The 17,328-nt window shown below is 41.4% G+C and overlaps 2 protein-coding genes across 10 annotated transcripts in view; both read left to right on the top strand.

The window, feature by feature from the left end:
• The window catches only part of BEND6 (BEN domain containing 6), a 28,538-nt gene extending 21,853 nt beyond the window's left edge, over window positions 1–6,685 (top strand). For all 4 annotated transcript variants that reach the window (XM_074819861.1, XM_074819860.1, XM_074819862.1 and 1 more), the window contains 2 exons: window positions 1,420–1,558; window positions 4,671–6,685. In XM_074819861.1, coding sequence (XP_074675962.1) covers window positions 1,420–1,558; window positions 4,671–4,935 — 404 coding nt within the window. In that variant the 3' untranslated portion in view covers window positions 4,936–6,685. The remainder of the gene's footprint in view (window positions 1–1,419; window positions 1,559–4,670) is intronic.
• A 5,244-nt stretch (window positions 6,686–11,929) lies between these two features.
• LOC141921335 (E3 SUMO-protein ligase ZNF451-like) overlaps window positions 11,930–17,328 on the top strand; it is a 40,013-nt gene continuing 34,614 nt past the window's right edge. For 3 of the 6 annotated variants that reach the window (XR_012622660.1, XM_074819854.1, XM_074819858.1), the window contains exons 1-2: window positions 11,930–12,202; window positions 13,011–13,094. Coding sequence is in view for 5 of the 6 variants with exons in the window: in XM_074819854.1 (XP_074675955.1) it covers window positions 13,014–13,094 (81 nt within the window). In the remaining variant the exon portion in view is untranslated. The remainder of the gene's footprint in view (window positions 12,203–13,010; window positions 13,095–17,328) is intronic. The other 3 variants (XM_074819857.1, XM_074819856.1, XM_074819853.1) reach the window with 1 other exon arrangement.

Genomic DNA, 17,328 nt, shown 5'->3' with positions numbered 1-17,328 from the left:
CAAAATGAGAGAATAAGTATAGAAGACAGAAGTAGTGATCAGAGAAGCAAACAAAATTTGTTTTATGCTGAGGTTTAAGGCAGAAAATGTTTGGTGCATAGGAAAGAGAATCATTTCAGATGGAAGTAGCACCTTTAAAGAAAACAGTATTTTGTGAGCACATGACACAGATTTTTATTGGATTCACACCTATAGCTTAATACTTGAACAACATAGCCTAAATTCCTGTGCTAGAATCCCTCCTCCATTGCCATTGCCTTGGACTTCCCCAGTTTTCTCAGTTCACTTCCCATCTTAGCCCCAGTTCCTGTACCTCGGTCCAGTTTTGTGGAAGCTTTCCAGCAGTTTCAAAAGTTACCCATTGCAGAAACCTCTCTTCCTTAAGAACCTAGCTAGAGAAAAGGCCCAAAGTCAAGAGAGGGACAAGAGTGTGTAAGATAGTGAAAATATATTTAGAAGCCGTAAGATGAGACAGTTTCAGAATGATATATGAGAAATATTTAAAAGATTTAATGGGATGAGAAGAATGATTGGACTTGATGATCTTAAAGGTCTTTTCCAACCTAAATAATTCTATAGATCTAAGAGCTACTAGTGACTTTTCTAAAGGTCGATTCTGGGGAAGGGGCTAGGCAAAACTGAAAAGGGAAGCAGAGAAAATAATCTGGACACTGAATACAGCATGCTGTGGAGAATTCAGTGACAAAGGGGAGCTTATAGACAAGTCAAAGAAGTCTGTTAAGGGAAATGAGAACACTCCTGGATTCAAATAGAAAAGTGTCAACATTATACAAGATGAAAAATAAAAAGGAAGCCTGGGAATTAGTAGATGACATTATTTAGCCTAGGAGTTAGTAGATAAGATTATTTAAAGAAGATGGAAACTGCAAGACTTCAAAATGAAAGGAAAGGGGGAAACATCAAGGGAAGGGAAGATGATGGAGAAGAGGGGAACAAGAATTGCATTCCTGATGTTGAGTGCTGTTAGTATTCCATTAAAAACAGTCAGCCAGGTAAAACAGAAGGAAAATTTTTAGGGAAAGAGACATCACCTGCAAATGCAAATTAATGAACAAAAACTGTAAGATTCAGAGGCATGAGGACTGATGAGGATACGAAAAGGACTCTCCGATCAAGAACAGAGCAAAGGGAGAGAGGATGAGCAATACAGGAAGGCCTTGTGGCCTTGGAGTCCTCTTGGAGTCTGCCAAGAGTAGGCACAACAAGATGGAAGGCACAGAGAAAAGCAAGAGCTGGCACGTGCAAAATTTATGAAGTAGTGTGTGAAGACATGGAAGTAACTAGAGCTGAAGCTGAAGTAGCTGGAAATTTCAAAGATACAAGAAATACATTTTAGATCACACATCTGTTGTTTCCCTGATTTGGAGGCCTCATATATATCTTCTCTTTATTTTGCAGGAATCACAAAACAGTTGTTTCCAAACACAGATGATGCTTTAATTAGGAGAATGATGGGACAAAAACTGAACAATTGCACCAAGAAGCCAATTATAAGCAAAGATCTTAACTCAGGTGCTTTTCAGAAGCATGGCTTTTGGTAAGTCTTAAGAAAAGAATTGTAGCATGAAATGTGTAATTCCATATATTACTCTATGGTTACAAAATCTAAAAGTCTTAAAATTACCATGACGATGTGTGTTCATATATGCATTGCCAAGTAGGTAAATATTTTTGTAACCTTGTACAAAAAGTACGTAATACAGAAGCAGTCCAGCTTAACACCACAAAAGAAGTTGTTCATTCTAGACAAAGCAGCATAAGGTTATTAAATTACAGGAAGAGAATACAGAAGTAAACACATGGAGTTACTTTGATTAATACGTGTATTTTAGTTTTGGCATTATTTACTTTTCTTATTATTCTCTCTAGTCTCTTCAGAGTCAATTCCATTTTCATGTCACCTGTTGTGCCTCAATTAACCCACAAGTAAAGATAAGGAAAATCACACCTCTTTTGTACCTACTGATAAAAGTAGCATAGGAGAGCTAAATTAGCAATCTTTTACCACCAAAAGAGTCTAAATTATTCGGGCAGAGGAATTATTAAATAACATCTTGCTTATTATGGGCATTCTTACCTTGTGAACAAGACTAAACCAAAATTGCTGAACTCATCACTATCATCAGTGAAATCATCTACTTGTGAGGAGATGTTTGAATCTGAAGAGAGTGTTAAACAACACTGCATGTCCTTAGAAAGCCATGCATTTCACAGATACTGCTGTGGCTTATGCAGAAATCATTTCCGTAAAGTAGGAACACTACAGCGACATTTCCAAGAGCATCATAACCAGGAGATACAGACTAAATACTTCTGTGGCCTTTGTGGTAATCTCTTCTTTGACACAGAAGAAGAATTTCTAATCCATTATAATGAGATTCATAGCATGGACTATGCATTTGTGCCTGAGCAGATGGAAGTATCAATAAAAAAAGAGGAGGACTTCCTCCCAGTAGAAAAAGGAGACTGTTTAACCTGTGGTTGCCGGACAACTTATGTCTCTAGAATAAACAGGAGGAACGATTATGTGAATTGTCAGAAAGCCATGCTGCAAAAAGGAAACTTATGGTTTCGATGCTGCTTCTGTTCTGCAACTGCACAGAACTTTGCTGATTTGAACAGTCATCTCAACAGTCACACATCATTGAAGCATAAGGAAGAGATGTATGTTGTTAGATGTGCTGTGTGCAGCAAAAACTTCGATGATCTTGAGGGTGCACAGCAGCACTATCACATGAAACACTGCATTTGCATAGTGATGTTTCCACATATACCAAATGTACATATCACAGAAGAAGTGAGGTTGGGAAGGACCTTTGTAGATTGGCTAGTCCAACCCCAGCAGCTCAAAGTAGGGTCACCTAGACAAGGTTGCTCAGAGCCATGTACAGTTAGCTGAGTATCTCCAAAGATGGAGACTCCACAACTTCTCTGGGCAACCTGTGCCAGTGCTCAGTCACCCTCACAGTGAAAAAGTTTTTCCTGATGTTCAGACGGCACCTCCTTTGTTTCAGTTTCTTGCCATTGCCTCTGGTTCTGCCACTGGGCACCACTGAGAAAAGGCTCCGTCTTCTTTACATGCTCCCATCAGATATTAATATACGTAGATAAGATCCGCTTGAGCCTTCTTGAGGCTAAACAGTCCCAGCTCTCAGCCTGTCCTCAAGAACAGGATAAGAGATTAAGAAGGAACAGATTAAAATCAGTGAGACAGGGAGAAAAGATTTGTCCTTACTTAAGACTTTCTATACTGAAGTAATATTTTACTTCTTCTTAGTTCAGTTCTCATGCATGTTTTAAAATCCATATTTGCAAGTGTAAGACACTTCATAACAACAACAAAAAACCCCCACCAAACAAAACTATCCCAAGATATTTGATGTTGTTATAACACAACTGTTTGCAAAGTAGCAATGCTTTGCTCCTAAAATTCCTCTCTAAGCCACCTGGTAGTACTCCATGGACCACCAGTAGTGGTCCATGAATTACTACTTGAGAAGTACTCAGATATCATCTATTGGAAGAATCCACATACACAGATTTTCCCATCTGGAAACAATAAACAAACGCACCATCATGGTTAAAATACAGTTTACTATGTTAATGCTTTTCTTCTAGAGATGAGAAAGCTTCATAAAACAAAGATCCTCTGTATTTGTAATATACAGTGCATTGATTCACTGTAATATATTTCCTTGTCCTTGACACAGGTGGTAAAAGTAACAGCCCAGAAACACAGAGCCTGTCTTCTTTGAAAGTATTAAATCTTAAATATTGTATATTTTAAATTTTTATCTTCACCAGATGAATCCACAAATTTTGCTAATTCCTGAACCTTCTCATGTACAGATACAGTATTCCTGAAGCCTTGATGGGAGGATCTTGAGCTAGCACTGCAACAATTCTGGGTTGTTTTTTAATATTGCTTATAGACCTTTCAGTTTAAACTTGATATCTTAAAAATGTCTTTATGTCTGTTATTGATAAGTGCTTATGTAAAATCCAGGCCAACATCCATTGAAACCAATGCAGATACTGCCTGCATAGTCCTTCTTGAATGGATGCTTATTAGAATGCATTTATAATTGATTCATTTTACATCTGTTCAGAATTTCCTCACTGTAAAGGCATTTAAGGACCTTGTAAGTAATCAAGATAACAGTGGTGATTCCTTTAACTCAGATGACACAAGTTTTTTCTGTAAGAAAATTAGGAGAATTTAAAAGTGCTCATAAACTCACTCCTTCAGTTCACTTTCCAGCAACGAAGTACAGAGAGGGGTCAAAAGAAAATCCTGTCATGCAGTACCTTTAGTAACAACTTACACACAAGTTACTAACTTTTAAAACTGGTGGTACTGCAGTTTTGATCTCCTCCCTTGCTGTTCCTCCTTCCTTGCCCACCTTCTCCACCTTTCCCCAGAATACAATTATGATTCAAGAGAAGGAATTTGGAGTCAAATCCAACAAGACAGACAAGTCACCATCTCAGATCCATAAGGCTGAGGTGAAACAAGGAAAAGGGGAATGTATCAATGAAGAAAACTAGTTAACTAGCTACTAAACAAACTGCTGCTCAGAAACTAAGAACAGTCAAAATTGCACATTTAGTGTTAATATTTCAAGCTTAATTATTAATTGTCTCAACAGTGGTTCAACAGCTGCTCCTCAGGGCATCATCTCTTCGGCTGTTCCTCCCAGTACACAAGACCAGCAGAATGACGATTCACCAGCTGCTAATGCACAAATTCAGCGAAATGACAGCCATCTGACTCCTCCGCCTCCCACCCCACAAGGTCAACAGGAGTGTTTCAAGCCCACTTCTAAGATGGAGTCTCATCTCTCCAGAAACTCACCAGCACCCTCTCCCAACCAGGGTTGCAGACAGGATCTCAGGAATTCAGACAAGGAATAACCGAAGGTATTTCATACCAGTTCAAATTCTCAACAGAGATTAAGAAGTAGTATAAAATAAAAAAGAAATAATATCTAAATGGGCCTAGCAACAGTGGACAGAGATACTGCAAGCAGACTAGAAATCTGAGAACCATTTTCTCAAACAAATTAAAATCCCACAGCCTAGAAAAAAATGAAGGCATACTAATATCTTTGGCTTTAAGATATTATTGAATATATGCATGTTATGCAGTAATTCAAAAAATACGAAAATGTTCTAAGAATATAAGTAGAGTTCCCCTTAGTTAGAAAAAAACATTATTTAAAGTAATACCAAAAGAATGTATAAGAGGAACCTTAATCCCCTTGCTTTCACCTTGACAGCTGATGGAAAACCGCTTTGCCGATCAGAGAAAGCTATTGCATATTAATACAAAAAAGATATAGAGATATGAAAACAGAAAAATTTCCTAGTGAAATGAAGACTATGGCCAGCACAGTGTTAGAAAGCACAGGACCACATGAGCAGAGAAGAAGAAATAAAATAGATATTTAAGGATGCTGTTAACTTGGAAAGAAGAAAACATTCTTAGGGCAATGAAACTGCAGCTCTCAAGATGTCTGCAGGAAAGAAGCAGCTCATTTTTAACCTCTGAAAGTTAGAAAGGCAATGAAAGAAGCCATGTTCCCTCTTAGCTCAGGGAAGAGTCCTCCAGGATAGCCTGTTTGGTTGTGGAGGCTGTGGCTTCTCTCGCAGGCCTTCTGCTGCTGGTATTCTGCTGGTTTGGCAGCTCTCACTCTCTCTTCTTCCCTGAACATCAGATCCATAGGATAAGGGTGCCTGATCCCTCCAGTCGGGAAATGGAGGACAATCTCTTGGAAGCGACTAGTAAAGGGCAGAGTTGCCAGCCTCTACTCCCTGTGTTTCGATTTTGGTATGCTACCTCTTGCTTGGAGAGAGGTTGGACAGGTAGAGCATTCCTCATGGGACAGAAAAATCCCAGTAACTGAGCAGTTCCTCTTGAGATCTGACACCACTTGTCCCAGGGAGCAGCTGGCAGTCTCACACCCTGTAATTGCCTGAGGAGGAGGAGGAGGAGGGAAGGTACATGTTTTCCCTTGCAGACTGATTCTAAGTTTACAATGTGCAGGTAGCATGGGAAGGAGAGAACACTTGGATTATAGCTTTCGTGCCTGAGTGGACTTCTTTCCAGAACAGAGAATACCAATAGTTAAATCTATTTCATATGTGGCAAACAAGCAACTAAGGAATCAAGGTGAAAAAAAAAGCCAACATGAAGTTGAAGAAATCTAGCTTGATTTGAGAGATATGAGTTACAGAAATAAAATAGAAATAGTATTAGGGTGAATGCCAGGAAAAAAATCTGAGGATAAGGTTAGCAGCCAAATACCTCTAAAGCGAAGTGCTGCAAACCTAACTGTACTGGAACAATGCACTAATAAGATGAGCTGTGGAGAAAACTTCTGTGTGGACTGAGGTTTGAGTGAAGTGATCTGCTAGCCTTTTTCATCGCTCATGTCTATCAATTCCTTACACATAGGATCAGGATAAAAGGTATGAAATACGATGTAAGTTCTATCTCATGTTATTAACTACCATCTATAAAATGTAATAGAAGGATGTTTGCTATTATGTACATTTTGTATATGCAATTGTATGTACAGCATATAAGAATGTATATAGTTAATCATATTTTTGAAGCAACTTTGTATCAAATAAAATGAAACATTGCTATGTCTTAGTTCTATTTTATTGTCCTTACTGTCTTCTGGGGCCTTTTCTTATATCAGCCACTGTTGTATATTATAACATGTAAAGTTGTGTTTTCTCTCTCACTAGCTTTTTTTTTTTTCCCTCTTTTTGTTTAATAACTGTTCTGAAGCCAGCTTTTGTAAAACTTGTAATTTTTAGCTGGGAAAGGGGTTGGCCCACCTTACAAAGGCCGCCTAATCTTAAAGCTGTCACAGCTGATGTTGCACAGCTGCAGCTGTTGGGTTGTTTGGGAGCTGTAGACGCACTTGGGCAGGTACCGGGAGCCAAACGTGATCGACTGCTCTGCCTGTTGCTGGTGCAGCACTGCAGATCACGCTGTACTATCTGCTTTTCTATTCTGCTGACCAGGTACGTTGTCAAAGGAAAACCAGTGGGGCTGGAAGCTCACCACAAAGAGTAAAGGGGGATTTTCATGGTAGGGTGAAGGGCCTACTTCCAGGCATGGGCCAGGGTGAGAGATGGGTGTTCTGGACAAAAAGAGCAACATAGAGAAGGAGACATTTTTATGTTTTACCAAAGGGTAAAGAAGGAGCAAGCTGCAAAGAACCAGTACCTTCCTTTCCGCTAGAGTATAGGACTGATGTTATCCCACTGAATAAAAAAAGATAAATTGCTTTTACACAACTACACACAGTTAACAGAAAAGCCATACTTGCAGTATCACCAAAAAGGAAGAAAATATGACAGTTTTTTCAAAACTACTCTGACAAACTCTGAGAACACAAAATTGAAGACTAGATTATCACAGATTCAAAACTTCAGAAGTAACTGAAAGGGAGAGGAGAGCAGAACAGTCTAATGCTGCTTCTCCCCAAATTTGCACTAAAATCAAAATTGGTGATATATAAATGTGTGGTGTCATGAAGTATACAGTTCTGATATGAATCACAGAGGACAACGTTACTCAGCATTACTCAGAATTGGAGAAGGCTGATGGCTACTGCAGAAAAACCTAACAGCTATATGACTGTACAGCATGTAGTAACGAAGGTTTAGTACTGAAAAGGTAATCGGTACTAAAACTAGTAATTTGAACTATTTGTTTCTATTACTGTTTTTTAGATTGAATTTGAAGATTACCAAGGAAAAGAACTTGGTCATTGTTTATTATGAACTGCTCAGTAAGAAAACTTGTTTTCTAAGGAAAGAAAAATATTGAGATATGTGAAGAATGGGATAAAAGACTTAGTGAAAAAGTATACTATTGAATAAATCAGGGGTTTTAATGCATGTCAAGTTCATGTCCCCTCTTGTTATGGTATAAAGATAGGACTCAAAAAACCCAAACCACCAGACATCTAAATATTTTACATTGAGAGTAAGTGTCAGTGTGCAATGTTGACACGAGGGAAATCAATGGTTAAAAAGGCAATGTTTCGCTCACTCTAAGAAGCAAGGAGAGAAACAAGGATGTTGAAATATGTTTAAATTCTATAAAAGAAAATAATTAAGGGCACATAGCGAATAAGTGGAATTGGTTGCTAGAGAGTATTACTGAGTTTATAAAACCAGTCTGCTCAGAAACAGCTTCCACATCCTATGTGATACCCAGGCTTCATTTGGAGATTTGGACTTGGAGATCTTAGCTCGTGAAAAGCAGACCGTGAGTACCCCCTGCTCTCCTCTAGGTTTGCCTTCTCCTACCTTCACCAATCTACTGTCTGGGTTTAAAAAAAATTGCCTACTCTCTTATTGAGTTAGACGGTGAATGTGCCTTGCGGGTGGCCCACCAGCCAGGAAGTACAACGGGCTACATCTTTTCTCTTCTCCATGAAACATCATCCTGCATAAGGACTTTCCTAAGCTGACCCTAATGGAGAAGCCTGTGCTTTCCCAGGAATTAGCTGAAATACACAAATTTTGGAATTCAGAGTTTTGTTAGCATATTGGAAATGCTGACATGATTGCATGGCAATTCCCTTACTATTTTTTTGCCTCAACTGTATTGTTTAAATACAAGGAGGATGTTTGGATGGGTCATTGCAAGAGTAAACATTTACATAAATTACTGCTGAAAAATTCATAGTCAAGTGTGTAATTTTCATAGGGTATCAGAGTTTGGAAAAATAATGCCATCTTGCTGTTCTAGTAACTTGTTCCTATTGCACGTCATATTATCTATTCTCAAGAATCAAAAGTAATTAAGCGCAAATGCAAGCTACAAACAGAATGGCTGCTATCAAATTTATGTTAGCAAATTTAAGTTATAAATGCAAAATATGAAAGTTTAGGCAACGATGACTGTAATTTTCCAAGTGGTAGTCAGGTTTCCATTCTTTTAATAATGAAATAAAACTGCTCAAATCAGTGTTGTTTATACAGTCCAACAATAGTGATTAAGTTGTACAAATTTGTTGATGAGTATATAACTAGCATCTCAGTATGTCTATCTTCTATCATAAGGCTATTTTTCATTCCTACATGGAAGGAGGCTTAAAACTAAACAGTAACTTTGTGTTTACAAGAAAAATAAGTGCTTTAAATTAATGCTGACGTTAAATACCACGTGGTATATTATTTCTCACAGTTACTTATTCACAAAGCTCCCCTAGCATCAAAATTTAACATGCAACCCTCAATTCTTTCTCTCCTGTGTATACAGGATTTGATAAACACACACCAGTGAAGTGCTTTGTTCGTGTGCAAGCAGCTCTTTTATATAGATACACAACTCAAAGGTGACATGTACACTGTTCAGCTTACTCAAAGCATTAGCTTTGAGTAAAGATGATTCACACCCAACTTTTACTTTGGGTGGCTCAAAGTAACTATGCTGAAGCAGGAGAGCAGTAGCAGATAAATAGCAAGAATCATGGGCATGGGGGGCCAAGTGATGTTCAGTGAGGGGAAATGAGAAGAGCACAAATAGGACAAGTCAATAATTGGTTGCAGAACTGGTGTCGGTGACAAGATTTTGAGTTATATGACCATGGGACCCTGCTTGCAGATCACCATCTGCTTGAGAGAGATGAGATCCACCTCACTAAGCAGGGCAAAGCTATTTTTGCCAGGAGGATGGCTGACTGCATAAGGAGGACTTTAAGAATGAAGGGAGAGAGTAACCAGCAGTCTTGTGAGGGAGTGATCAACATGGTTGAAGAGCAAAGGGCGTGGAGTGATGTGACAGGAACGGACACAAAATCAACAAGATGGGGCTTAAGCGGGGTCACCTCCAGCACCTGCATATAAGGAAGGAAATGTCTACAAGACACCACGATGGAGAAATCCCCCAATCCCTTTCTAGGCAGTCAACATGCTGGGGTGCTTCTCTGAAGTGCCTGTATACTAATGCGTGCAGTATGGGGAATGTGCAGTTACAGGGCTATGATCTAGTTGGGATCACAGAGACGTGGCAGGATGGCACCCATGACTGGAGCATTACAATGAAGGGAGAACCGCTCTTTGGGAAGGACAGGCTAGGAAAACAAGGAGGGGAAGTTGCCTGTATGAAAGAGCAGTTGCAGTGCATGAAGCTCTGCCTGGGGATGGATGAGGAACCAAATGAGAGTTTATGGGGGAGGGTTAGAGAGAGGACAGGTAAAGGTGACATTATAGTGGGTGTCTTCTTTAGGCTGCCTGACCAGGAAGAACAAGGAGATGAGGTAGACAGATAGGAGCAGCCTCACATTCACAAGCCCTGGTCCTCACGGGAGACTTCAACCACCCAGATATTTGCTGGAGGGACAACACAGCAGGGCATAAGCAATCCAGGAGGTTCCTGGAGTGCACTGAAAGGAGCCAACAAGGACCAATGAAGAGCGGTGCTTTGCTGGACCTCATACCAACAAGGGGCTTGTTGGGAATGTGAAGCTCAAATGCAGCCTTGGCTGCAGTGACCATGAGATGGTGGAGCTCAGGATCCTGAGGGGAGGAGTGTAAAAAGCAGGCTCACAACCCTGGACTTCAGGAGAGTGAAATTTGGCCTCTTCAAAGATCTGCTTGAAAGAGTCCTGTGGGATAAGGCCCTGGAGGGAAGATGGGACCAAGAAAGCTGGTTAATATTTAAGCATCTTCTCCAAGCTCAAGAGCAGTTCATCCCAGCGAATAGGAAATCAGGCAAAAATGCCAGGAGGCCTGTGTAGATGAACAAGGAGCTCCTGGTCAAACTCAAACACAAAAAGGAAGCATACGAAGGATGGAAGCAAGGATGGGTAACCTAGGAGGAATACAGAAACATTGTTCAAGCACATAGGGATGAAGTTAGGAAAGCTAAAGCCCAATTAGAATTGGATCTAGCCAGGGATGTCAAAGACAACAAGAATGTTTTCTGTAAGTACACAGGTGACAAAAGGAAGACTAGGGAAAAATGTGGGCCCATTGCTAAATGAGGTGGGTGATCTGGTGACACAGGACATGGAAAAGGCAGAGTTACTGAATGCCTTCCTTGCCTCAGTCTTCACTAGCAAGGCCAGCCTTCACGAATTCCAGGTCCCAGAGATCAGGGGGAAGGGCTGGACCAAGGAAGATGTACCCTTGGTAGAAGAAGATCAGGTCAGGGGATATGTAAGCAAACTCGACATACAAAAGTCCATGCGTCCTGATGGGATGCACCCACAACTGCTGAGGGAGTTGGCAGATGTCATTGCAAGGCCACTCTAGATAATCTTTGATTGATCATGGTGACTAGGAGAGGTACTGGAGGCCTGAAGGAAAGCACATATCACCTCCATCTTCAAGAATGGCAGGAAGGTGGAATGCATGTACCTACAGGCTGGTTAGCTTCACCCTGCTCCCTGGGAAGATGGTGGGGCAGCTAACCCTGGAAACCATTTCCAGGCACTTCAGTGACAAGAAAATCATCAGGAGTCGTCATTACGGCGTTGCCGAGGGGAAGTCACGCCTGATCAACCTGATAAACTTCTATGATAAAGAGACTGACCTGGTAGATTAGGGGAGTGCAATGGACACTGTCTATCTAGACTTCACTAAGGCCGTTAGCACCATCTCCTGTAGATCCTCACAGGCGAGCTGTCGATGTCTGGGCTGGGTAAGCAGACGGTGAGGTGGAGGTGAACTGAAAACGCAGAGCGAGGCGGGGGCACCCCCCAGCCCACAGCCGGGGCGCTAACGGCCGGGCCCGCGCGCCCTCCTCCGCGAGCGGCGATTTTCCCGCCTTCCCTCCCCCTCCACGGCCAGCCCCAATGGCCGCCACCCTCCTCCCCGGAAGCGGCTCGTCCGTCTGCTTCCGCTGAGCAGGCGCTCTGTGCGGCCCTGCAGGCGGGACAGGGGAAGCAGGAAGTTATCGGAGGGAAGAACCCCGGAACGCCGCCGCGGGGCGGGGAGGGGGTTGCGTCATGGCGTTGTCGCGGTAGCGCCGGCACCTGCCATGGGGGAAGGGAGCGGCGGAGCGAGGCGAAGCAGGCGGCGACTACAAATCCCGGCAAGCTGTGCCGCGCTCCTGCCCCACCTCTCCCCGCCGCCCCCGGGTTGAAGAGGAAGCGGCGGCGCAGTGGGCCGGGGCGGTGTGTGCCCTCGGGTGCTGGCAGCGGCGGTGAGCGGGGCCGGGGCCTGCGGCGGGGCCGGGGCGCTGTGAGGGGCGTGGGGCCGTCTCTTGGCAACCCAGCCCCCGCGGGGCGCCCGGGTGGGGAGCGGGCGCCTGGCGAGGCCGCCGTTTCCTTACCCGCCGCCCACCCCGAGCGGCGGCGGCGGCGGTGGGGCGGCCCGGCCCGGCGGCGACCCCCCGTCGTGGTGCTGGGGCGGCCGTGCGGGTAGAGAAACGTGAGTCAGCAAAGCCGGCTGCGGGGCCGCCCTGGGGCGGGCCGCGGTTCCGCGCCGCTGACGGAGATCTTCCGTTTGGCAGGACGGCGCTTGTTTTGAAGCGAGAGGCGCAGCCTTCTGGCTCTGCTGTGGTCCTCAAGTGGCCAAAAGCACCAGAAATACTTGTGGCTACTAAGTACACCCAAACTCACCCCGCGTCTGTTAACCGTCCTCTGGCTGTGTTGTAGCGGTAGTACAGCGCCCTTAGGCTATAGCTCCGGTCTGGCGCTTGCTGTGGTTTCCGGATTTAAGCATGTTCTTGAACTCTGGCGGAACGCTATAGCTGTGGCTGCTGGAGAAACGGGTATTGGGATGCTTTGTAGATTAGGCCACGTTCTGCGTATTTGGAAAAACATAGCGTGTTTCAAATCAAAATTGTTGTCACTTATTCTGGTATTTCTGGTCAGTGAATGGTACAGAGAGGCTTGTTGAGTGCAGACAGGCTGTAAAGCCAAAGAAGGCATAAAACAGAAAATGCTGTGTAGTTAAAGAAAACTTACAAAATAAAATGATGAAGCATGTTTTGGTTTGTTTCTGTTTAGATTATGGAGTCTCACAGCTCCGTCAACATTCATGAGAGTAAATCGTCAACTTCTGAAAGTGAAGATGAGATTGAGTTCGTTGGAGTAAGTAGACCTTGTCCTGGAAGCACACAGCTGCTTGAGTAAATATGCTCTCAGTAGTCCAGTAAAATGGGAGGGGGGGTCTTTGTGTACTGTGTTGGTTGGTGATCTTGATTATATTTGATGTAAAGCATTCCTTTTGGATTTAAAGATAATTTGTGAACCTTTGTGGCAGATAGCAAATTAGACTAGATATTAAGAAGCATTTCTTTACAGAACGGGTTGTTAGGCGTTGGAATGGGCTGCCCAGGGAGGTGGTGGAGTCCCCATCCCTGGAGGTGTTTAAGAGTAGGGTCGACAGCGCTGAGGGATATGGTGTAGTTGGGAGCTGTCAATGTTAGGTTAATGGTTGGACTGGATGATCTTCAAGGTCTTTTCCAACCTAGGTGATTCTGTGATTCTGTGAAGTTTATCTATAAGGTTTATGTGCCCTTTCTTTGAAAGGGTATAAGATGATGTCGATTGGTCCTATGGAGAGAATATAGACTTGAGTATCCCAGCAGGTGAGTGGGGGGTTACAGTGAGCAGTGAAGTGTATGAGAAATTCACTGTAGGTGACTTTTATGGTAATCATATTGCATAGAATTTTACTTCATGAAGAGTCCCACTGAAGTTAATGAAATAAAACACCACTCACTCTGCAAAACAGTGTCAAAAACACTATGTTCAGAAGAAGGGGACGAAAATAATGGGTTAGAAGCCTTAAACAGTCTTCTCAAATTGTGAAGCACTATATAATAGCTACAGTACAACATGTAGTCTAATGTTGATATGTGGCTTATGTGAATGTAACTTTAAGATGCTTAAATCTGTTGAATATCCAAGAAAAGCAGAATTTTTTTCATGCTGCCTGTGTTCTGGCCTCAATCCATCATCAGTGAAGTGGTGCTGGATGGCAGGGATAAATGCAAGATGATTTTTCCGAAGGAACAAGTCATGCATATAACATCAAGTGGTTAATTGATGCCAGGACTAATAATGGCTGGTTTCCTATGGATTTGTCTTATTTCTAATGCTGAACAATAAGTAGTTTTGTTTGTTTGTTTGTTTTCTATGGTGTTTGATTAAAGCCTAAGTTTGATGTACGTGCTGCTTCTGCAGGAGTGTTTAGGTGCTCAAGTATGAGGGACGTGCATATTTTTTCAAAAATTAAAGTAGTTTATTAACTCTGAGACTTCTTGGTCTTTTAGTTGGTTTGGTCAAAGCTTACTAATGAGTTTAGTTCATTATATACACATACAAGCGTTCATGTGCAGCAAGGTTGTATCAGTTTCATTTTGTTGCAACACTGGGCAAAGAATGAGGAAGCTAGTATGTGTAATGACTGAAGGGCTGCTGGAGCACAGAGAAGTAGTTGAAAGGAAAGAGACTTACTAAAATCAACACTTCTGCTACCTTTTTTTTTTCCTTTGGTTTCACCTGTGGATTATATGGAGCCTTTGTGGTGCCAGTGATAATTGCTAGTGAGAGAGGCTGCTATATATAGGAAGATGACTGTGTTTAGGCTTGTTTGTGCAGGATGGGTATCTTGGGGTGAGGAGCTTACTGTTGTTATTGATAAATACAAGGGGAAAGGTGTGTGACCCTGGCTATCACCTAATATCGGCAATGTGTCCTTGGATCTCCCATTTACTACTCTGAGTGAGGGTGAGCTTGGACTTTGCAGAAAGATTTCTAAACTATTTGGCTAGCTTTAGATCGTTGTTTTCATATAATAATGTATATGACTAGAAGTGTATAGGCTTCATAAATGTTGTGTGTGAATGATACCTGATCATCCAAGTACTATTTTCTGTATGTCCCAAGGCCTCAGTGCACCAGGTGGTACTGTGTAAACTGAATTGGAGAAGCCACTTGGATACTTCAACCTGTGCTCATTTTAATAGAAAACAAATAGCTGTAGACCATGTGATCTGTTTTTTTTTCTTCTTTTTTTTTTCTGAAAGCTGGGTGGTTTTTTGGTGGGGTTTTTTTTGTTGGTTTTGGTTTGTTTTTTTTCCATTTCAATCACTCATCTTAGGATGTTTCAATTCTTACTGTAGGACTATGACAAAAAGTCCTTATTTGATGGAGCAAAAGCAATCTCTGCTGCTGCTAGAGTTTTTTGAGCTCTTACAGTCAGCTTCACCCTTATTCAGGAAACTTACAGCTGTTCTTCCATAATTTCCCACCTTTTACTTCTGCATTACAACATATTTTGTCCACTTAAAATCATTAAATTCTAAGTTTTGCATACCAAGAGAAAACTATAGTTTAATCCACAATGCAAGCCATTATTCCTCAAGGCTTTATTTCTTAGGGTGGGATGGTCTGACCCCCATTCAGTTTCCTTGGGAGGGAGGGATAAGGCAAGAGTGAAGAGATTCACAGGTTTAATGGGATCTGTAGCACTTAGGTAGACAGATTATTCAAGTTGCCCCAGTCTGCACTGAAAGCACTGGACTCCTGAATGGTTTTGGGTTTTTTTTAATGGTATCGATCCACTCTTTTTTTTTTTTTTCAAACTTCTTTAAAGATGAGGCTCATCATTATGCTGCTCTTTCAAAAAAATAAGTTATCCCTGGTGAAATTGGTGGCTTTCCTATGCGGTGGCTCATCTTAGCTTTGTTACTTGATGTGGGACTTCAAAATGTTATAGTTTTACAAAGTGTTTAAATACTTCCAGACTCATCTGTTGTGTTACGATGGCAAACACTGTTAAGGAGGGTATTTGTGTTTATTTTCTGTAAACATTTGTTAAGTATATATAAAGATTATGTATCCAAAATAAAACTCAACTGGAAAATTGAAGATCTGTGTATCTGAAAATTACTTTCATTTTCTGATGCAATGTTACATTTATGCCAAGTTTTCTTCACTATTGGTGATTCTTATTTCACAAGTCTGAATTCAAAGGAAAACATACTTCCATAGGCCCTGGCTTATTCAATAATGAGCTCTAAATTGATTTCAATTTGAGATCCATGAAAAAGAAACATACTTCATCTACTTTGCAGCTTTTCCTTTTTACAGTGTTTTTGCTGCACTTTGTAACAAAAGATACAGCCCCTTTCTGTTCTGGAAGAGTTGGAGCAGCCACTTGCTTTCTTGCAAATGAATGTTTGTTTTTGTTTCAGACCTGAAGAGGACTTTCAGCATGTTTTGGGAACCAATGACACTAGAAAAATTGATTCATTAAAATCAATTGCAGCTCTTTCAGTTCCTACAGAGATCTTAGGGAACACATAAAGCTTTTGGGTTTCCTTGTAATTGGTTTCCAATAAAAATGGTATGTGAAGAACACTTGGCCCTGGGATATGCCAAAATCAAGTGATTTGCTGAAACATGATAGTTAGCATTTAAATGTTTTGTTTTCCTTTTCCCTGAGGTGTTAAATGTTAGATATACAGATATACAAGTATTTGTGTCTCTGGCTTTCAGTTGCATCACAGCAGGAACAGAATAAAATTGTAGAGGTGTTACAAAGCATCTCTGAAGCAGGGCTTTTATTTTTGCTCCCAACCCAAATCAGCCAAGGACTTGGATTTTTGTATTTGCTACATTACAGAAATTAAAACTTTCTAAGTGTGTGTTGGTTCACAATGTTGGTCAGTTACTTAGCAGCCTTAAAAGTTGGAAATATGCTAGGACAAAGATTTAGAGCACAAACAGTACAACTTGTGTCAGATTTTTAAATTTATTTTAATACAAGCTTCCATGATAATGAGTGTGTTTACATTTGTATGCACAGTTATGCTTGCACAGTTATTTGTCAAAGATATGTTAAGTCTGTGGTCACATATTGAAAGCTAGTTTCATGCTTTCTGTATGCCAGTGTGTGTATAATTATGCAAAAGTTTAGTTGTGCTGTTTAAGTAAACTGGGTATTTGAATGCATGTAAAGCTAAAAAGTGAACAAACAAAAAAACCTTGCATGATATATCAGTGGATTAGGTGTCTGTTAGCTAGGCCTGATTGTTCAAAGATTGATCTCAATGAGGGAGGGGAAGAAAGTGAGACCACAGCTTAGGACTTCTGTCAGAAAACTTCTGGAGGCAGTAAAAATGAGCTTCACAGAACTCCTTGAGAAGAAACTGTCCTTGGAGATGAATATGAGGCTTCATCTTTACCAGCCACCAATTAAAACAGATTTGATTATAGTAACTTACAATTGGTATTTTGCATGGCATAGTGAGTTTACAGTTCTGTTGATTTAATGCTTTCACCCACAGCTGCCTGGAGACTCAAAAGAAAATTT

The sequence above is a fragment of the Strix aluco genome, chromosome 3, assembly GCF_031877795.1.
Source record: "Strix aluco isolate bStrAlu1 chromosome 3, bStrAlu1.hap1, whole genome shotgun sequence".
In the NCBI taxonomy this organism is placed as follows: Eukaryota; Metazoa; Chordata; class Aves; order Strigiformes; family Strigidae; genus Strix; species Strix aluco.
This window is presented reverse-complemented; position numbering and strand designations above follow the sequence as displayed.